The 21049-nt window shown below is 40.3% G+C and overlaps 1 protein-coding gene across 1 annotated transcript; it reads left to right on the top strand.

Annotated features, from left to right (window-relative positions):
- Positions 1–2663: 2663 nt before the first annotated feature.
- PPIL4 (peptidylprolyl isomerase like 4) lies at positions 2664–21004 on the top strand. Its single transcript, XM_084201941.1, has 13 exons — positions 2664–2763; positions 3218–3285; positions 3371–3435; positions 5229–5346; positions 6979–7121; positions 7476–7572; positions 8994–9110; positions 10011–10135; positions 12229–12295; positions 13144–13255; positions 14759–14855; positions 15486–15624; positions 20766–21004. The coding sequence occupies exons 1-13, from the start codon at positions 2694–2696 to the stop codon at positions 20982–20984; spliced, it is 1437 nt and encodes a 478-aa protein (XP_084058067.1). The 5' UTR covers positions 2664–2693; the 3' UTR covers positions 20985–21004.
- The last annotated feature ends 45 nt before the right edge of the window (positions 21005–21049 follow it).

Below are 21049 nucleotides of genomic sequence, written 5' to 3'. Positions count from 1 at the left end.
CAGGTAAGAATGTTTGGTTCCTCCCTCTGGGCAGAGCATCTCACAATGGGTTTCTGTAATTTTTATCAGTCATGCAGTGACATTCAATGGCCCATTAACAGCAGATGTCTCCCTAGAGGGAGGATTGGTTTGTGGAAGAAATAAAGAAAACTGCCCAATTAACAGAAGGTAACTGCCACACTTCTAACAGATGGCAAACAAAATACACATTGTCTTGCAATCTAGCACAACTTCGTAGGCTGTTGTGCAATTTTGTAACCCTTGTGTGACACTCTTTCAATATTTTTACCCTTAGCACAAGTTATTAGTCTGTTAGAGTCTGTGGAATATGAGAACCTTTCAGAGGGGGACTGTGAAGTTTCATTGAGGTTTGAGGGATAGAAACTTGGTCTTTGTTTGCTTTTTCACTGCCCATATGCAGGGAGGTGTTGGTTTCCTGCTGGACTTGGTGAGAGAGTGGCCCTCTCTTAGCTGCTGTGGAATGGCTGTGCCATGTGGCCAGCACCATCTTTTCAGGGCAGCTTGGTTGCTGTTATTCCCACAGCGCTGCATCCCTGCACATTTCCTTCCACTGCTTTTTGCTGGGTGGGTTCCTGCAGGAGCTTTTCCCACACTGCTTCTGGGTCTGGCGTCAGCAGCTCTTCTCAGGGGTCAGGGATGGCAGCTCTCCCTATGGCTCACCAAACGTGCCCCCACCTTTCCTGGGGGAGCACTGGAGGCTCTGTCTGAGCCCTTCCCATTGCACAGCCTGACCACAGGTTCTTCTTGCATGGTCCACAGGTCCTTCAGATGTCCTTGTCCTTGTCCTCCAGCCGGGGTTCAGTGGCTCTGGAAGGGAAGACATTAGCAGCCCCAAGGCTCCCTCCTGGCCTTTCCTGAGCACTGTTTCCCTTGCATTGCTAGGCGGTGCTCAGGAGTGGAGGTAGAAACAAGCCCTGGGACCAAGGTGAGCAACAAAGACTCTGCCCCTGGCACACCTGTGCTGGCCCTGCCCATCCCAGCCCGTGCCATTATTCCCTGCTGTGGCCCAGCTCAGCTCAGCCCAGCCCTCCAGGAGCCTGGGTGACAGCCCATCATTGCTTGCTGTACTGCCAAGGAGGCTGCAAACGCGGTGTCCCTTACCTGCTCACAGCTTGGAGAGGGGACAGAAGGTTTCAATATCAACCCTCTATCCGGCTTTTTCACACTGATTTGGGAATGTGACACAGCATGTCAGACAATGAATAGATGTTAGACTTCATATTGGGTTTTTTTTGCCTTCACAACAGTTTATTTAAATGCCTAGCAAAAAAACCATCAAATTTATTTCAGTGGGTTCTGGACCAAGTCCTAGCCTATCAAACACTTGCTCATAATACACTGTGTTTATTTATCTGTTTCAGATGCTGAGCTTGACATATAAATATGATATATACTGCACTGATTTTGAAAAGAGGTGGCTTCCTTCAGCTTGTGACAAATCCTGTTTGGAAACAGTGCATGGCCTCCAAGGTGAAACTTGAAGAATAGGAAAGGGCAAGCACCCCTGTACGGCCTGAGAGAGTAAGCTATGACCATGTGCAGCACCAGAACAAAGAACATCACACAGATATGCTTGTGGGCCTGCAAGGCACCAGCTAAAATCTGCAATGCCTCAGAAAAATAGGGTTTGTAGTGTTTCCTGCGAGCACTATGCCCTGCCAGCCTGCTTGTACAGCACAGCACAGGCACTGGAACGCATTGGCTGTGTCAGATGGCAGCTCTGTGGGTGAGAGGTGCCCAGCACAGCTCCTCAGTGTGTCAGCACATCCTCCTGTGCCTCTGCTGTCAGGGTCCTTCCACACCCCGGGCTCCAGGGCACCTGAGGTGCTCAGTTCAACAACAAGCTGGCAGGGTCCCTGTTCTTGTAATGTGTGGCTCTTACCAGCCTGTGGCACAAGAGTCTGAGTGGACTGCCTGCACTCCTTGAGCAAGATTTTTGAGGCCTTACAGCAATCTAGAAGGGCACTAAGTAAAACAGATGCTTGGAAAGCTCTATCTAGTGAACCATAATTAACTTAATCTCATTATTTCTATGCACCTTCCATAACTGAACAGATGGATTGCATTCAAATATCTTCCCTTTTAGATGATTCCACTTATTGCGGTCCTTAGCTGACGCCTGCTCCTCATTGATTTTACAGTCCCTAACTAGATGCTTCATGGTCTCAGCTGGGTGAAGAAGACAGGGGATTACGTCTCTCAGTAAAGTTTGATGTCTCTCAGCTTGGGTCTGTCAGGTTTTCATGATTGTAAGTCCAGCTTCTTTTGCTTGGGCACAACAGTTCAGAACGGCTCAGTAGCTTACAAGAGCATGGGCTGGGCTAAGGACCGACCAGGGAGATGGATGGTGGTTTCCCCATCCCTGGAGGTGTTTAAGGAACGACTGGCTGTGCCAGTTCTCTCTCAGCTTGGACTCGATCTCAGAGGGAGGTCTTTTCCCACCGGATTGTTCTGTCTGACAGTATACCAGGATCCTACATACCAAAGAACAGCCTGCCTTAATTTTTCACGCGTTCCACATTTTCCACCGCGCGCCCTGAGGACTGCGGGCACGGCCCGGCCCGTCCCGCCCCTGAGGGATCCTCTGCGGGGTCCTCCGCGCCGCCAGGGGGCGCGCCGTGCGCGGAGGACCCCGCGGGCCCGGAGCGGGGCGGGCTGTGCCGTGCGCGGCCATGGCGGTGCTGCTGGAGACCACGGTGGGCGACCTGGTCATCGACCTGTACACGGAGGAGCGGCCCCGCGGTACGAGCCGAGCCCGCCGGCACCGGCTTTCCCTGGCCCCCCGGCACCGGCTTTCCCCTTGCGCGGGCGGGTGACGGCCGCGCTCGGACAGAGGCCGGGGGTGGGCAGTCAGCGCTTGCGGCCGCAAATGTAATCTAATCAATCGAAGGGTTACCGTGAGCTGCTTTCTCAAATGTTTGACAAGAAACGGCGGGGTAAAGGAAGGGGGGAAGTGTATTTCTGTATAACCAGCCGTGTTTAGGGTTCTTGGAATCGCTGGCGATGGTTTATAGGAGGGGGGGAAATGTTAGGCCTCTTTCGAGCATTTCTCTCAGCGATTATAGGTTGTACCCTGGTAAGTGTCCATACAGTCTGCTCCAAAACCACTTTTCAACGCCTTAAACTAGGGCTCTGTTATATCTGTTCTTATTGTCTCTGGAGTTTCCTTTCTAAATGTTGGTATGATTTCTTGCAGCTTGTCTGAATTTCCTGAAGCTCTGCAAAGTCAAATATTACAATTATTGTCTTATTTATAATGTACAGGTGAGTATTCTCAATTCCTTGTTTTTTGGTTGGTTTAAATTCACAAGCATGAAAGCAATATCTTACGTATTCTCTTTTGTGTCAGAGGGATTTTATTATACAAACTGGTGACCCCATGGGAACTGGTCGTGGAGGGGAATCCATATTTTGGTAAGTGTATATGTATAAAAATGATACATACACATGTATATGTGTGTGTGTATATATATATATATATAAAAACAAAGAATTTGTGTAACGGAGTAGGAGTTCCAGTTAGATTGTCTTCAGCTTTCTTGGGGCAGAATTACTGGTGAGAAATAAAAATGTTGATGCATAAGCTTCTTTGGTTTTCATGCTTAGGTACCTTTAAAATTCTTATGCTGCCTTTGGCCATTCATTGGTTTTTTCCTGGACATTGTTCTGTCTCTGACCTTAGAAGTGAAGTTACAGGTAACAACTTGTACATACATTTCTGTCTGTTTAAAAGCTGGCAAATAACTATGTTTGGTAAGAAAAGTATCATGACTAAATGCTCTGTAGAAGACAGAATCAATTAGCATTGTGAATTCATTTATTATTATAACAAAATGTACTAAATTGAGCATGAGTGGAGCATAGAGGCTATGCTTGATTTCCTCTTTGTATAAGAAAGTGATCTCCTTACTTGAGTTTATTTTAGTCCTGTTGGGTGTTTATAAGGAAATCACTTTTCTTATTTGTTCAGGAAGTTTTCAGTGGTCATGGAGACAAGAGTTGAAGAAATCATTCAAACAGCTAGGACAGAATTAAAGTGCATGTGTTCTATATGATTCATTTGAAAAGTAGAATTAAAGTTACAGAGCAGAACTAATTACCAGGGAATTGCTGGGGAACACAATTTACAGCAATAAAAGAGTTTAGCTGGAGCAGAGACAGTGTTTCTAGACTAGTGTTGGCTTTTGTAAGTCAGTCTGTCAGAGCCTCTTAAATAAAAAACCTGGAGCTCATGGATCCATGAATCACCACTCCAGTGGTCCTGGAAGCAGTGTGCCTGTGCTAAGCAGATCCAAGTCTAGGTAGGTAAACTTGCCAGGCTTGCCTGTCTCTGCACACAAGTAAATTAAGTTTATTTTGATATGTTACAAATCTTCTAAGATTTACTGGTATGGCAAATTGGGAAGTACAGTGTGATGAGAGAGTGTCGCATCATGTCTGGCAATAGCATGGAAAAGGTCAGCTCATCTTTTGTACCTGTTTGTTTCTGCTGCAGTCCATGAAACTGGAGTTTGTGTTCTTGCAGGCAAAGTTTAATTTGAATCCTCTCTTCATAGAGGCTAGCACCTGCTTAGCAGAATGAGTTTAAACACAGCACTGTCCTTATTGATTATGCAGCCATCAGTTTATAGAATGAGACAAAATAGTGATAGCAGGATCAGACATAAAAAATTTAAAAGAATGCAACAATTTGCTATATCCTGTATGTCCCAAATTACTGTATGTAGTCCTGTCTGTATGATGAACTGATTTTGCACATAGATGTACTGCTTTTTTGTTTTTCTTTGTGGATAAATTTTTCATGTAAATAACTGCGTTTTTACAGTGTGGAATAACTTATTTTTGCAGAACCTATTTAAGAAATTTTTCTGAGGCATGAAAGAACCTATAGTTCTTTCATGCCTCAGAAAAATGTTACATACTGTTCCTAAAAATATATGTGTACCCTTCCCACCCCCCAGAAAGCCTCTGTGAAAAATTTGTTGTTCCTTGTAATATGGAAGGAACATAACTGTAACTGTGGAAGTGTACAGGTCCATAAATATGTTCATGGTTGCAATATAAAATATAGGTTTATTTGAAGGCCTAATGTAAATGTGAAATGTAAAAAATTTTTGAGATGTCATTTAGAGTTTTACAATGTTTGGTTAGCTCACTTTTAAAAATTCCTTTTTCTCGTAACATATTTGTTATTTATGTTTTTGTAGTCAACTATATGGTGATCAAGCCAGATTTTTTGAGGCAGAAAAGGTGCCGAGAATCAAACACAAGAAGAAGGGAACTGTGTCAATGGTGAACAATGGCAGTGATCAGCATGGATCACAGGTCAGCGCTATGTTAATACTTTGATGTGATTTTGCTAATGTATAAAATGGTCAGGAAAAAAAAAATTCTGTAGTTTAATGGAAGTGAAAATTAAAGAAACTGAGTTTTGAAATAATGTTGATATTTTCTGGTTATGACTTTGTGTTAGTTTGGAAATTGAAATCATATCACAGTTTCTCCTGTATGGTTACTTGAAAGTGCATTAATATGTAAGTTTACAGTTTTACCCCAGTGCCGGTATAAAAAGAGTTTTTGAAAGTGGTCTTGTTCTGTTTGCTGTTCATGTGCACAAAGATTTTGCTGCAGGTAATTCTTGTTTCTTCTTTTGTAAGTTTTTTTTTTTGTTTTTAAAGCTCATAGAATACTATTATCTCTGAACTATTATTATTTTAGATGCATTGTCACTTCTATGAATTAAAATGCCTCACTTTTAATATCCATCTATTTAAATTTTTAAAAAGAGGGATTTTTGAAAATCAAAGAACAGTTCAAAAAAAGGTAGGGTTTTATTCGAGCTAGAGCTTGTAAAATACACAGGTAATTATGGTGCTTCCCTGCATTGTATATATAAAATGGCATGGCTGGAGTATTTAGGAAAAAGAGATGACATCTGTATTTATATTTGAGATGTAGCCTGCTAGTGTATATGCTGGCACATGAGAATGAATGCTGATCCCAGGAACATTATTGCAGCTTCTTCCTTGGGAAAGAAAAATTCCAGAAAGGAACTACATGGAGTTGCCTTACAAGTATAGTGTAGCTTAGTGTAACCTATACGAAATACTAACCAGTCTTAACTGTCTTGTAGAGAGAATGAGGAGTGGGATGTTACCAGTCAGAGACTGTAAGGTGTGGGTGCAGTAGTTGTGTCCTGGTATTTGTGTGTATCTGCCTCTTCCTCCCTCCTCCATTACCAAATACCCTCTATAATTTGTTACTAAATTCTCAGCTGTGATAAATTTTCATAGTTTCATTTTTGCCTTAAGGTGAAAGATCTGATTTGTGATAAGATACAGTGCCAGTTCGAGTTGACCTAAGTGTGTGTTAGTTCTTCTCTCAATGCTACTGCATCCTGTTTTTCAGGAGAGAAAGGTTTGTGGGAAGAAAGGAAAAAAGTCTGGATAGAATAGGTAAAGGAAGTAGGAAAAGGTAGTGCTATGGGAGTTAGGTAAAGATAGTGCTAGGGAGTTTTTGCCAAATTTATGAAAAAGTACCTGCCGAATGCTGCTTGGTGAACAGGTGATTTGAGTACAGCTCACAAGGGGTAGCCTTGCTCTTTCTGTCCTCTCCCTTTCATCAGCTGTGATGCCAGTCATAACCTTTGCTGGTCTTGCTCACCAGACCTCCCCAGCAGAGATCTCTCTGCTCCTCCAGTGCTCTTGTGCCCGATTACCAATTCACAGAAGGGCCCTGTGGGCTGCACCCACTGGCTCCTGCAGAGAGAGATTTCCTCAGGCAGTGGCTGTGAACTGTACATTGGCTCACCATGCTCTCAGAGCAGTCTTCTACAAAAAATGGGAAGAGTTTTTTTTTCCCCACTGAATTCAGTGAGAGTATGTTAAGATTTTTAAAAAAAACCTACAACCTGAATTTTTCTATTTACTGTTTCTAGTTTTGTATCTTCTTTTGTAGTTCCTCATTACCACAGGGGAAAATCTGGATTACCTTGATGGTGTACATACAGTATTTGGAGAAGTGACAGAAGGCATGGATGTATTGAAGACCATTAATGAAACCTTTGTAGATAAGGATTTTATCCCATATCAAGATATCAGGTGACTGCTTTTAATTTTACTTTTTGAGGAATACATTACTATTGAATGAATTTACTTTTTTTGGAAACTAGATGAATATCATGATGTCAGGTGACCTGTATGTGCTATCTTAAATCCTTTTTTCCCCCCCAGTATTATTGGAAAAATCAACAAGTACTAAATAAACAAGCATGTACAAAAATATTTAGCCATGTTGCCCTTCCAAAAGCATCAGTGCTAGAATTTACAAGCACACAGGATATTTGGCTGTTTGGGATCCTACTGAGATTTAGTGGGGCTGGTTTGCTGTTAGTTGGGTAAACCAAGTTTTACTTGCATGTAACCAGTGCTGATCTTGATTTTGTTTTCTCTAAGGATAAATCATACAGTAATTTTAGATGATCCCTTTGATGACCCACCTGGGTTGTGTGTTCCTGATCGCTCACCAGAACCTACAAAGGAACAGCTCGATGTGAGTGTTCATGACAGGGAAAAGTTGGAGGAAATAATTTTAAAAGTTTATCTCAGTTAGTGTCCAGCACAGATTTGGCCAAAATAAGAAATCAGTCTTCAAGATTTTGTGTCTCAAATCTATGTCCTAAAAGAGCTACACATTTTTTCATGCAGGAGGTGTTCTTCTACTGTGCCAGCTTGAGTTCTGATATGTCAAATGTTTGTCAGTTATTTGGGGCTACTGCTGTGTTTAATCAAATACAGCTCCTTAACCTTTCAAGAGAAGGATAAAAGCATGACTTGGGTGCTCTCCCCTGTGGCTGCAGTGGAGTTGTGTTTGAAAGCTGTATTTTAGGTTCCTGTTTACAGTGTAGATAAGCAGAACATTCAGGCTATTCAGCACTAGTATTACTGGTTTTCTGTATACTCTGGTAGAAGACAAAATATTAGTAACATTTATTAATATTAAAATGGTTACTGCTGTTTTCCTTTAAATGTGAATAGGTTGTGTTTCAGTGGAAGTAATCTTGGTCATTCTTAGCATTATATGTGCAGGCACACATACTACTGTGGGATATTTGTTCCAACAGAAGGAATTTTATAAAAAATAATTGCAGTTATTATTAATTTACTCATGGCATACAGTTACAGAAATTGTATGTGAGATTATTCCCTTGTATGGAAACAGTTGTTTCTGTAAAGAATTAATTAACTAGAGAAAATATTGTTTATTTTGAAGCTTAATAGATACAATTACAAGATTGAAGTTAGGGTTTTGTAGTATGTGTGCACAGTGGTTTATCTCTGATGTACCTTCAGATATGTTAAGAATAAGATATTTAGTGGCTCACTGGCAGCAGCACAGAGATGTGAAGACTTGTACTGAGTTTTTTTCACTCATAGCCTGTCTGAGGATGCCCCTTTTAGCATAGAAATGTCTGTAAGAAAGGCAGCATTCTAGAGATGCTGGTGAGGAGAAAAAAAATAAACCTCAAGTCCTGCCTAGGTATAGATGTATAAAAACAAGATTATTATTGTGCTATGCTCTATTTAATGTCTTGCTAGACACAACAAATATTTGCAGTGTTCCTTGCCTTCATTTGTGGCAAGAGTTATCTGGATGAGTTGACACTTGTGAGATGTTGAGTGGATGGGTATATAGAAAAGAATTTAGAATACCCTGCTGAATATGGTTCAGACTAGTCACAGAAGTTCAGAAATAGTTCACAGTGCCTGAAATATGAGGATAACATCTTCTTTTTTCTTTTGTTCTTGTCTAAGTGGGAAGAACAGAATGAAAGCCCAGTTCTGCAGACAGTGCTTAAGCATTTTTCATGTATTGGCGGGTGAGGGAAGAGGTTGTCCAAGTAATAGTTGGAAAGTGAGAAAGAGGTTTTGGCCATGGCTTGGTAATAAATAGCCTTTTCCTTCATTTTTCAGAGTGGCAGAATAGGAGCAGATGAAGAAATCGATGACATGAAAGGACGGACTGCAGATGAAATAGAGGAAGTTCAGGCAGAAAAAGAAGCAAAAACTCGTGCAATTCTTTTGGAAATGGTGAACATCTTTCTGTATTTACCTTTTAGATCTTATTCCTCTGTGTGTGCATGTTATTAAGTCTAAGAGGATGTGCAATATTTATCTTGAAATTATCTATCTGGTAATGATGTCATGTTTCAGAATTTGCTGTTACTATCTGTTGTACAGTGAAAGCATTGAGCATGAGCACTCATGTTGCGGTTTTCTGATAAAACCAGTGATACTTCATTGTCAGAGTGGGCCAATGGAGGCTTTCTGAAAACTTGCTAGAAATTCATCCAATTAAAAAGTGTAACAGACATAGTATGCTGCTATGTCCTGCAGTCCTGGAAAAGTTTTAGCATGTGTGGGAGAGAGCTGAGCTAATTTGTGACAAACTCCTTGCAGTGCATACAGTGGTAAACTCCATAGTGAAAAAAATTGTAAACAGGCTTAACAGGCTTTGAAGTCCTTTTTTTTCCCTTCTTTTTTTAAGAAAAAATACACAGCATTGAAAAATGAGTGAATCCATCTCACTTCCTTACAACTACCAAATTCAAATTTATGGTGAACAGTTTGCAGCAGAGACTTATTCCAAGATGAAGCCAGATCTGGCCACAGTGTTGCAGGAGATTTGTACGGACAAAAAGGGTGCGCTTCCACCTTTTGGAACTGTCTGGTTTTTATGCTAAGAACAGAAAAAGCACAGTAGAACATATTTGTGAACTTTCATGAAGTCCAGCAGTGGAATTGCAAATAAATAATAAATTTTAGGTGCTATAGAAAATACTTTGTGACACTGAGTAGCAAAAAAATTTAATAAAGTTTTGGTTTTGTGATAGGAATGTGAAATCACACAAAAAATGTATTCCCGGTGTGCTGTGCTACCTACAGAGAGCTTTAGGCCAAAGTGATGAATGTCTTCTTTCCGTATCCCAGGTGGGAGATTTGCCAGATGCAGACATCAAGCCACCAGAAAATGTGCTTTTTGTTTGTAAACTGAATCCTGTGACCACAGGTGAAGACCTGGAGATAATATTTTCACGATTTGGTCCCATTAAAAGGTAATTATGATAAAAGAGAAAACCTTCTTTGTTGAAACTGAACTTGATTCCTCCCAGTCTGTTTAGGTTTGGCTGTAAAGGAGTAGTCTGGTGTCTCAGGAGATTTATGCTCTGTTTGGATAGAGACCACAACAATGAGGATACAAAGGCAGATCTGGCTAAATAAATATCCTGACCCCGGGAGTGTTTTAAGGAAAGCCTAAGAAGTGTAGGAACCAAGAAGGCATATGACACTTCTCTTTGCCCCCATCCTCTCACTCCCTTCAGCAGTTTTTATGTCAGATGCTCAATGAGCTGGATAGAGTCTCTGGGTTCTTCTTTCCTTTGGGAGTATTTGTGGTTTGGGATAAAGCACCAAACATCTGTGGCATCTGATACACTTCTTGTAAGGTGTTCCTCATTCCTGCTGCCCTTCTCAGTTTTGATCTTGGCTTCTAGGAGTTTCAGCTGATTCTTCCTAGTACTGCTATCAAAAGACCAGATGGGCAGTGAAATCTGCTTTCCTACACTCCTCTATCCTACTCCCCAAAGTTGCTTTTTTTTCCTTGCCAAGAGCACTAAGCTACATATTCATGCTTCTTCATAGTAGTGACTTAATTACCTTGTTTCGCTTTTCTTGTCCTTTTCCTGTTCTTTTGTTTTCATCTCGAGATGACAGAATCCGAACTGCACGCAGTTTTGAGGAAATTACAGATTTATAGTGCAACAGTTTTGTTCTCTGTTTTACTCTTAACTCCTTTTCTAGTGAATGCTAAAGTTGTTTTTTCATTGGGGTTTTTTGGGTTTTTTTTACAATATACAGTTAAGGTTCAACCCGTGCTTATCTTGTTGCATGTTTATTGATGCAGAGATGTTCCTTATGCCCTTTCTGCTTACTTTCCCCAAAAGCCTTTGGTGCAGGAGTTTATTAGAATTTGCAGAGGGATTTCAAAAGACTTCATGGAATGGATCATCATCACCGCACATGAGCATAGTGACTCTGTTAGAGCATTTCACTTAAGTTTATTCAGGTGGTCTGGAGTAGGCCATGTGTATTCAGATGGATGCTAACTTTGTTCTGCTTAGAGTTTCTAGCAGTTTGTGCATCACTGGCACACAGGTCTGCAAGCTTCCAGATCCTAAACTACACTGTCTGTATGTGGGGGGGAAATTGGCACTGTGTGCTGCTCTTACTACTCCAGCATGATTTCTCTATGCTGTAAAGATTTCTAATTTTTTGTATCTCTGTCAGAGTTGTCACTCTTCTGCAGTGCTTCCACTTTCAGATAGGTTCTCTGAATAATCCATGAAGGAGGGTTCTTGCACAAAATCATTCTGCCTTCTGCTGCAAAGAATTCCTATAGTTTGTCTGAATAGCCTTACAGTTTACTTTTTTTTTCTTTTCCCCCCACAGATTCTTTTTTCTTTCAGCCTTGATCATCTTTTGATTGCGGATCCTGATTTGTCACTTTCTCTCTACGTCTCACGTTATTCTCACCTTAATGCCACATATCCTGCCCTTGTTGACTGTGTACCCTCCTCCAGCATCCTGTAGTCAGAATTCTTACATCCAGTACAAGAATTGTGTAATGCTGATACAATACTATATTCTTCCCATTTTGCACTACTTACTCAGTGCTTTCAGGCTTCTTATTTTTGCCCCGTGACCTGCATGATAAAAAGTTGGGCTGCTGAAGAGGTGCTTGCTGAGAAGAGAAAGTTTGTCACAGGATGTTTGTTTAAACTTTTGCTTAAAGTGACAGAGACCAGAATGTGAAATTTCTGTCTTGCATTAGTGGAAAGCAAAAAATTAAAAACATGTTGGAAAATATGTTTTGTTTCATTGATTAGAAATCTATCTCTAGTTTTGTGCTTCATGGTAACCGCGTGTGAGTTCAGTGTAAATGCTCAAAGCAATGTCTCATGCATTTTTTTCTTGCAATAGGGAGTCTCAGAATATGGTGTTTTAATACCTTCAAGGTGTTGAGGTTTTGTGGGTTGGGGTTTTTTGGGTTATTTTTTTATCTCTTACTCTCCCTTTTAAGCAGTGCTTTCCTGCCCTACATTTTTTGCTCCAACAGTGTTGACATATTAATTTCCTATCATTTTTTCAGTTGTGAAGTGATCCGAGACTGGAAGACTGGTGAATCTCTTTGTTATGCTTTCATTGAGTTCGAAAAGGTATGGGTTTTAGGTATAAACTGTATATAGATCCTGCTTGTAAAAGCTCCTTTTTGGTATACTTCCATTTAGGAAAAACACTGGCATCTTCAAGTGTGGAATAGCTAATATTTTCTCTTACTGAGAGAAACTATAACTTAGTTATAGAAGTTGTAACTCCTAAATGAGGCAAGCATGTAAGTCTGTCTCTGTTTGAGTAGCCAGTACAAAAATGTGCTTAGACTGTCTTGAAACCAGTGGGTGGGGATCAGGCCCTTTTTTTTCCCCAGAGTGCATTAAGTCTTGGAAGAGTTGAAGAAAGGAATGCTAGGAGCATGCAGCATAAAGAAAGGAGGGTGTATGGAATAAGATGGATCCATGTGTACAGTGGTTTTCTCTTTTGAGCTTGTAAATGATGCCCACTGTATCAACACGCTGCTCTTACTGTGAGATGGATGGCAATAGTTCTCTTGGTGGTGCATAGCTTTATGTGTCCTGGTATCTCTCATCTGTGAGGACAGCACTGGAAAATGGTCTCACTTTTCTTTAGACTACTTATGTAGTTAAAATGGAACTTTTATTAGTTGTTCTGTTTTCCTTTTTTTTTTCTTGAATGTATTACATGTGCTAAACATGTAGCTGGATTGGCAATTTTTTAAAATACTGAACTGAAGAATTGGGAATTGAAATGCTGATATTCAGAGAAAGCATAACTATTTTTTTTGAAAAGGTACAATTCAAGAACTATGATGTTTTAGGCAGTTTCAGAAAGAAATGTATGCCACTAAGCAGTTGAATTTGTGTTTGACCTTTTCTGTGAATATTCCTATGAAATAATCATGACTCATGATTTTCCTGGTTTTTATCAGGAGGAAGACTGTGAGAAAGCCTACTTCAAAATGGACAATGTGCTGATAGATGACAGACGGATACATGTGGATTTTAGCCAGTCTGTTGCAAAGATTAAATGGAAGGGAAAAGGTGCGTATATTTGCAATTCTTTGATCCTCATAACTTTATAAGCCATGACTTTTAAATTAAGCATTATATAAAGAGTTAAGAGTTTAAGTCATCTCATCTTCAAGCCTGTAAATGTTCCTGTACTGTAATAAATGGAACAAAGACAGTTGTTAGTTCTTCCCTTCATTTGTTTCACAGGAAAAAGTAGAAGGGCTTCCTACTGATACATGACCATTGCATTGCCATTGATTACCTTTTTAGCCAATGTAATTTTGCCACTAAACATTTTTTTAATCTCAAATTTTGGACTTTTTTTTTTTTTTTGTATATATTACTAGCAAAACAATATGCCAATACATTGTTATTTTCTAGTTTCTTTATTCACTGTACGAGAGTCAGGTGCATGCAAGAAAAAGTCAGTATTCAGGCCAGGGATTTCTGCTCTTCACCTCCTGTAGGTCAAACATACTGCATGACAGATTGTATGTTACAAAAACCCAGTTTCAGGAGTTTGAGGATATTTTGGGAGGAAAAAGGGTGGTGGAAGAGGTGGATGCAGTGGTTATTTGAATACTACTGGAGTTAGAGACGTGTCTGTGCAGTGCATTGTTGACGTTCTTGTGTGTGATCTTATAAAAATGCAGTCAGCCCTCTGTTGGTGTGCAGTTTCTCCAGGTAGGGTTGTGGCCATGAGCACTGAGATAGTGGAATTTGTCCTGCACAAAGCTGAGATGACTCTGGATTCTGTCTATACCAGGTGCCGTAGTGCATCCTATATTGACTGCCTGCGTGGAGAACTTTACCTGAGCTCTAAATTGTCCAAAATACTGGAAAGCTAACTATATTGTCGTCCAGTGCTTGTATGGTACCCAAAGCATGGCCTTCCATCCTCGGGGGTGGTTTCTGGCCTAGCCGCCAGTGAGCGTTGCAGTTCTAAGCGTGGCCGTGAGAGGGCAGCACGTTGCCGTAGCTCGTTGATCCGTGCATTGGTGCTTCAGTGAGTGGAAGCTGAAATCCATCGTGTCCCTCTTTATATCTGGACGTGAACATTTTTTGTCATAGTCTTCCTTTTGAATTCTTGAGCTGTAGCTGTCTCAGAGGTTTCCCTCCGCGCAGACCAGAGCAAAAAAATCATTTAATAATGAGAACAGTCTGTGGGCTTACATGGTAAAGGAATTTTAAGCAGTGTGATATAGGACCTGTAATAGAAGTGAGACTAAGCCAGTTGCTGAATCCTGCTTTGTGATCCTCTTTATGTTGTCTCCATGTCCAGTGTTGTCTCCACTGGACATGAATGAGCAGAAAGCTGGGTGTTGTTTAATGGAATCGGCAAGCAAGAGAAGGACAAAACATCACAACTTGTTCTGCTCTCTTCTACTCTGTTATGCAGATGTCAGTGTTTCTGGAACTGGAGCTCTCTGGGGTTGTAAAGAGCCCCTAAATCATCATCAGAACTTAATGATAGTTGTGGGTGTTGGTTGTGTTTGTGGTTAGAGTGAAATGAACGTATTTTTTTGTGGACAGGTGGGCGGTATACCAAAGAAGATTTCAAGGACTATGAGAAGGAACGTGACAAACCTTCAAAATTTGCACTGAAAGAAAAGATAAAACCAAAGCAAGAGTATCCTTTTCTGGTCAAAGGTACTTTTTGAATTAGGTAGAATTCATGAAAACAGCCTGGAAAAAAACTTCTTATTTTTAAAGCTTGCCAAATGGATGTTTCCCTTCTAGCTCATATAGCCATTTGGTGCTTGAGATGGAATTTAATATTTTGTGGTTTTCACTTTGGTGAATTTAGTCAAACCAAAATGTGCTGTTTCACTTCCATGTTGTATGCAGGTGAATAATGTTCCTAGTCCACAGCCCTGGACATATGGCATAACAGAGTTCTTAAGTAGTTTCAGAGAGGACCGTCTACATCCAAAATGAGACCATTCTAGTAATTAAATCATTCTCTATTATACTTTGCTTGTGGTTAGCATGAGAGAAAACACCATAGGTTGTTCAGATATCCACAGATAGAAAAGAAAGGAGAAAGCAGCCTAGCTGTCTTGTTTGACAGGACAGACTTCAGTCATTTTAGCACAACTTATTCTTTTTTCCATGTGTACAACTGTGTTCTGACTGAACTATGTGTTAAGTCTTGGTAAACTCTTGTTAGATAAACAGGGGTTGATTTCCTTCCCAGGCTGTTGTGTTCTGCTCCTTACTGATATTGGGAAACAGATCTGTCCTTAACCAGCACTATCAGTGCCAAGTATGACCTTGTGCTGGATGAAGATGTAGAAGAGTCTCACACAAGTCAGTCACACTTGGCTAAAAAACAGAAAAAGAAAAAGCACCACCACTCTGAAGATGAAGATGATGACAAGAGGACCAAAAAATCTAAGGTACTTGACTCTTCATGCATTAACTTTATACCTGTTCATTGTTTTCCTCGTAAAAGAAGCCAGGAAGAACGTGTGATATTGAATAAGGACACAGCGTGCAAAGTCCTGTGTAACATACAGCAGCTGTAAACTTAGAGAAGACTGATGTTAATATTTGATTATGAAAGAGGGTTTCCTCATGGGCTTTTGTAGCTTGGCAGGTCTAGATGGTTTTTTTGCCAAAACATCCTGAAGAGCAGTGTAGCCTCTTGTAAAGTAGGGGATCTTCAGCACTTTGAACAGGTTGTTCACATATTCCTAGTCATAAAGTAGTAGTTAATCGTATTTCATGACTGTAGACTATGTGTCATTTTCTTGCCAGACCATAGTATGTTGGGTTTTTCCTACGTGGAGTTGGGAGCACAACCTCTTTACGTTATCTTTTTGTATTTGTCCTTAACTGTTTTGGAAGTGTTTCTGTAAAATCTGCATGTGGGTTTGCTTGCATCTGGAATGGGCAAGCCTATGGGGCTGTGGAGGACAGCACCAGGAGATAGTAATTCTGTCATTCATTAGTTCCACTGCAGCCTGTCAGGAGAGCATTCCCACATTTCTGTGAGCTTGGGATACTGAAGATATGGTGTTTTGTGGAAACAAAGTCTGCAATGAGAAGGTGGAGTGTTAACCACTGCTGAAGTGAGCATTAGGAAGAATTGAGCTAAACTGGAAAAGAAAAAAACCAGACCCCAGTATTTTAACAGTGCAAACTTTATGAGTGAGAACAAATCTGTCTCTAGCAACTTTGCAGAAAGTGAAAAAGCTTCAGCCACAGCAAATAAGGCTATTGTCCCATCCTGAGTTTTAAGTACTGCTGAATGTTTTGGGTACACAAAGCATACATGATTCTGTTCTTATACATCACTTCTTGCTAAGATGCTTGAAAATCATTTTTCTCATGAGCATCAGCAATTAAAATCTTTCAGTGCCAGGAGTAAGCCCTATTGCTCAGTCATGGACCCAGTCTTTTTGTCACTGCACTAATTCTGTCAGGTTCCTTTGAGTGGAGGGGAGGGGCTGCTTCAGGTAAGTGTAGTCCTGACTGCCGTGTGTACATACAAGAGGTGTGATCTAATGTTGGTTTAGACTTTCTTCTGTCTGTTTGGCTGATTGAAACTGTCGCTTTAGACTTCTTAAAACAGGTGTTTTTGGTGGCAGTCTTTGTTCCTGATGGTTCAGGAGTTGCACCCTTGGAACTGGCTGGTTATGCATTATCAGCAGGGAACCTTTTCAAATCATTTAGAAGCCTTCACCCCTGCAGGTGGCACAAGTGCTGGCAGCAGTAGGTTTTTACATCTATTCTAATTGTTGTAAATGGATTGTGAGACTTCATAGCACAGAAACATGAATGAGAACAGAGGGATTCTTGGTGCTGTTTTCAAGTTCTGGAATAGAACATATTCTGATGCTTGTCTCTGTGATCTCCTCTGTGTTTATGTGTATCTTTTTGTGATTTAGTCACCTGCTCCTGATGTGGTTTGTTCTTGTAATCTGCTCTGCTGGATTCTGGTATCTTCTTTCCCACAGCTTTCTTCTCTCTTAGTCACCTTTACCCATTTTGCTGTAAGTAGTTTAGCTTTCTTATGCCCAAAATCACAGAGGGAGGCTTACTTCTGTTCTCTGATGGCAAGCATCACAATTCCCTCTTGGAGCTGTGAAAATTAATTTCTGGGAAGGATTTCTCTCTGGATTTGAATGTCCTTGTTATTGTGTACAGTACAGTATGCATATAGTTAGCAGTATGTACTCAGTCTCACACAGACTCAGTATTTTGGGCATGCCCTCCCTAGTGAAATCTGCAGCTAGCTTAGGTGACAAATCCTGCTTAGCATATTCAAAAATTTAATTTTGTTTTATTTTTTACTATTCCTACTTTGGGCATAATATGTGAAACTAGGAGGAAGCAGGCATGTTCCTGAGGTGGAATATATTTGGGGGAAAATTGAGTCAAACACAAAGCATAACAGCATGGAAACTTTTTAGTGAATGTCTATATTCTAGTGAATGCCTATTTGCCTGTATTTTTAGTATAGGCAAACAAAGCATTCTCCCTTTTGTGAATCACTGAACGTATTTGAGGTAAGAACTTTAAAATAAAACAGCAGCAGACCTTCCACAACTCATCAGCCAAAGACCACAGTAGCTATGCTTCATACAGAAACTTCTACCGTGAGTCCATAGTGTGGCAGAGATTTTAATTAAGAGAAATGTGGAACTTATAATGGGATGTTATGGCAACTGGAGCTGCAGTTTGTGCTATCAGCTCTAGCTATGACTTGAAGGGGTTTTATTTTCTCAATAGTTTCCATGATGTTGAGTTGTTTTTCTGTTCTCTTGCTGGTGTTATTTTTTTTCTTTAGTATATTTTGACTCATCCTTTTCTTAGTCTGACACCCATTTCCTGAATCTTCAGCCTCTGTGTTGATGTTTCAAGAATATATTTTTGAGTCTTGTGCTGATTGACTTCATTCCAGTGGGTAGAAGAGGTAGGGTACTGTGGCTTGCTTTTAGTAAGTAACAGGATGTGGGTCCTGGGCAGGAGGGTGGACTGCCATGTGGGTTTGTGAATAGGATTTGGTAGAGTTTTTTTGCATACAGGACATACTTCCGCCTGAGATCTGTATTATGACTTTGTTCGCCTTCCAGTTTTCTCTGTTTTCTCTTGGATTTTATTTTTTAACAGAACTGGATCTGTGAGGTAGTATGGCCTATCCAGTAGATTTTTGCAAGACATAGGGACTTCCCAATTTCAGATTTCTGTAGTGCATGGTTTTGGCAGAGGTGCTGATTTTTCTGGTTTTGATTTCCTGCTTTTACTGCTTACTGGACACTGTTCCCTTCATATTCGGGGTCGAGTTTTATCAGAATCTCCCCCCAGAAAAGGCTCTCTCTATTTGTTTGCTCCTTTTAACCTTTAACTACCGTGTTTAATGTATGTAAGAGATGGCATATGCATTTTACTCCCATGGCAGAATATTTCTAGTTATTTCACCTGGGACTGCTGTTTAGCCAGTTACTAATTTTGGCAAAATCAGCCATGACTTCCAGAGAAGAATCTTTTCTTCTTTCATTATTTCCTTCCTCGTGTGTGTTCCAACACAGTGCTGGATTAAGAATTGGGGTGATCATCACTTACTCATTGACTGATGAGAGGCTGTGATCCCTGATATATTGAAAAATATAAATTACAGCAATAAGAGAGAGCCTGTTTTTAAGTATGAATCCTTTCCTTCCTCTTCCAAGACAGCATGTTTTTGACTTTTGGGCATGAAAATTTGGTTTCAAAATACCATTATTTTTAGTAATTTAGTGTGTTTTAAAAATTGACCTTTTTCTGCGCCAAAATCTTTAAAATGAAAAATCTTATAAAAGGGGAAATGTAAATTATGCTAACAAGAAATAAAGATGCAATTCGTTCTATTAATTCAAATTGCACTTTTTTTTCCTTTACATTGTGATCATATTAGCTACTGTGGTGACTTTGTTGTGTCACTTTCAGACTTGTCCTGAATACCTGTACGTTAAATGCTTTTGTGAAGGTCACTGTTGGCATTTAACTCAATGCTTGTACAGCTTTTAATCCTTTCAGCAAGTTGTCCAGTTCTGAGGCATTCAACGTGGGCCATTTGTCTGTAGGTTGAAATGTTCACTAACCTGTTCCCTGCCCCTACTTGGCCAATAGTTTGTCTCCAGTGTTTACTTGGTTCAGCTGAGTGCTGCCGTGCTTTTCTCCTGTTTCTTCCATTTTTTTCTCCCGTTTTCTCCTGAAACTCCAGCAACAATCCAGTTAGAAGGCAGCCATACACCAAGCCTACCATTTGGTTTTCTGGCCAATATTTTTTGTCTTGTTCCTGTCTACCCCTTCACTATCATGTCCATTGTCTTGATGTTCACTCAGGCCTTGTCACAGAGGGGCTTGAAACCTATTGGCTTTTTCAAACATATGGAAAGTGAAGTTTCTGGGTACAAGAGTAGTAGTATGGATGTGCATCGTTTTGAGAGTAGATGGACAAAGCTCTTACAAGTAGTTGGCAGCATCGCTGAGACACTTTGGTGGATCCAGATTTTAAAATCTGTACTGAAATAAAGTACAGTAAAGATGTGGAATAGGCATTTGGCCACCAGTGAGATGACTCTACCCAGCAGTAGCAGAATGTTTTTGTTACAGATCAAACCTGTGATTATTCGTGTGTCTGTTTATCCAGAGGGTTTGTGCTGCTTATTGTAACCCCAATACTTTCAGCATTATCAATGTCATTCTAAAGGTGGTGTTTGCTCTGGGAACCACCCCAGTCACTGACTTTCTGCGTAAAAATCTCTGTTTAAAGTAGAGTTTTTTCACCATTTTTTAAATAAATGAAGTTTGCTTGTACATGGAATGTAGGTTTTAACCATACAGTTGTGAAGGCTGCTGTCATGGTACATCCTTAGAAAAATAATATCTGAAATGAGGAAAGAAATACTGTGTGATCTAATGCAGACCTTCTTCTTAACTCATATTGATCTGTACTTAACCAGTATTATTAAAATCCCATAAAATTGTATCTTTCTGTTAGTACATATAGTGATATTAAACTGTCTGGTTGTTCATTTTGCTGAATCCTAGAATTTGAGCCGTTAAGAATTATTACAGGTAGGTCTTAAAATATGTTATGCATCTGCGTAGCACTGGAATGCCTGTAGGGCTTGAACCAAAACTTACAGAAATATTTGTTTTGCTTAGGTAAAAAAATCAGAAATCCACATCTAGCTTACAGACATGTTTGATGCTTGTGAAGAGTTTGATAATATCTATCTGAATGGAATCCCTGATATAACCAGTTTTGCTAAAGCTCCTTAGGCAGTACAAGAAGCATACCTGACAGCCATGCTTTTTTCCATAAACACTGACAGACACTTACTTGTAAACTTACCTTCTTCAGATGGTTTCAGTAGGGCATTTTTGTGTTACCTTCTTCAAATCACCGTGGATGTGAATCTCTTTAAGGTACTGCCAGCTGTAGCTAAGGAACCAGCCGTGCTCAAGTTTTCTCTAGTTCTCTTTATGCCTCTGTGTGTTTTCCCCTCTTGTTTGTAACTGCATTTCTGTCCAATTCCTTTGGCAGGACTCTGAGCGGAAGCACGAGGAGCGCTGCAGGGAGAGGACCAAGAGTGAGAAGAAGGACAGGCATCGGAGCCGCAGCCGTTCTCAGGAGAGAGATTACTCTTACAGCAGACAAAAAGACAAATACAGAGAAGACACCCGAGTAAGAGACTGGGATAAAAAAGCAGACAGAAGAAGTCCTAAGAAATCAAAAGACAAAGAGAGGTCCAAGTACAGATGAGGGACAAGGAAAATACAGAGGGGAACAAAAATAATAAATTTAACTTTTTTCTTTTGTGATCGTGT

This window comes from Fringilla coelebs (genome assembly GCF_963513975.1).
Source record: "Fringilla coelebs genome assembly, chromosome: 3".
NCBI classification, from domain to species: Eukaryota; Metazoa; Chordata; class Aves; order Passeriformes; family Fringillidae; genus Fringilla; species Fringilla coelebs.
The sequence above is the reverse complement of the archived record's forward strand: the minus strand, read 5'-3'. Positions and strand labels throughout refer to the sequence as shown.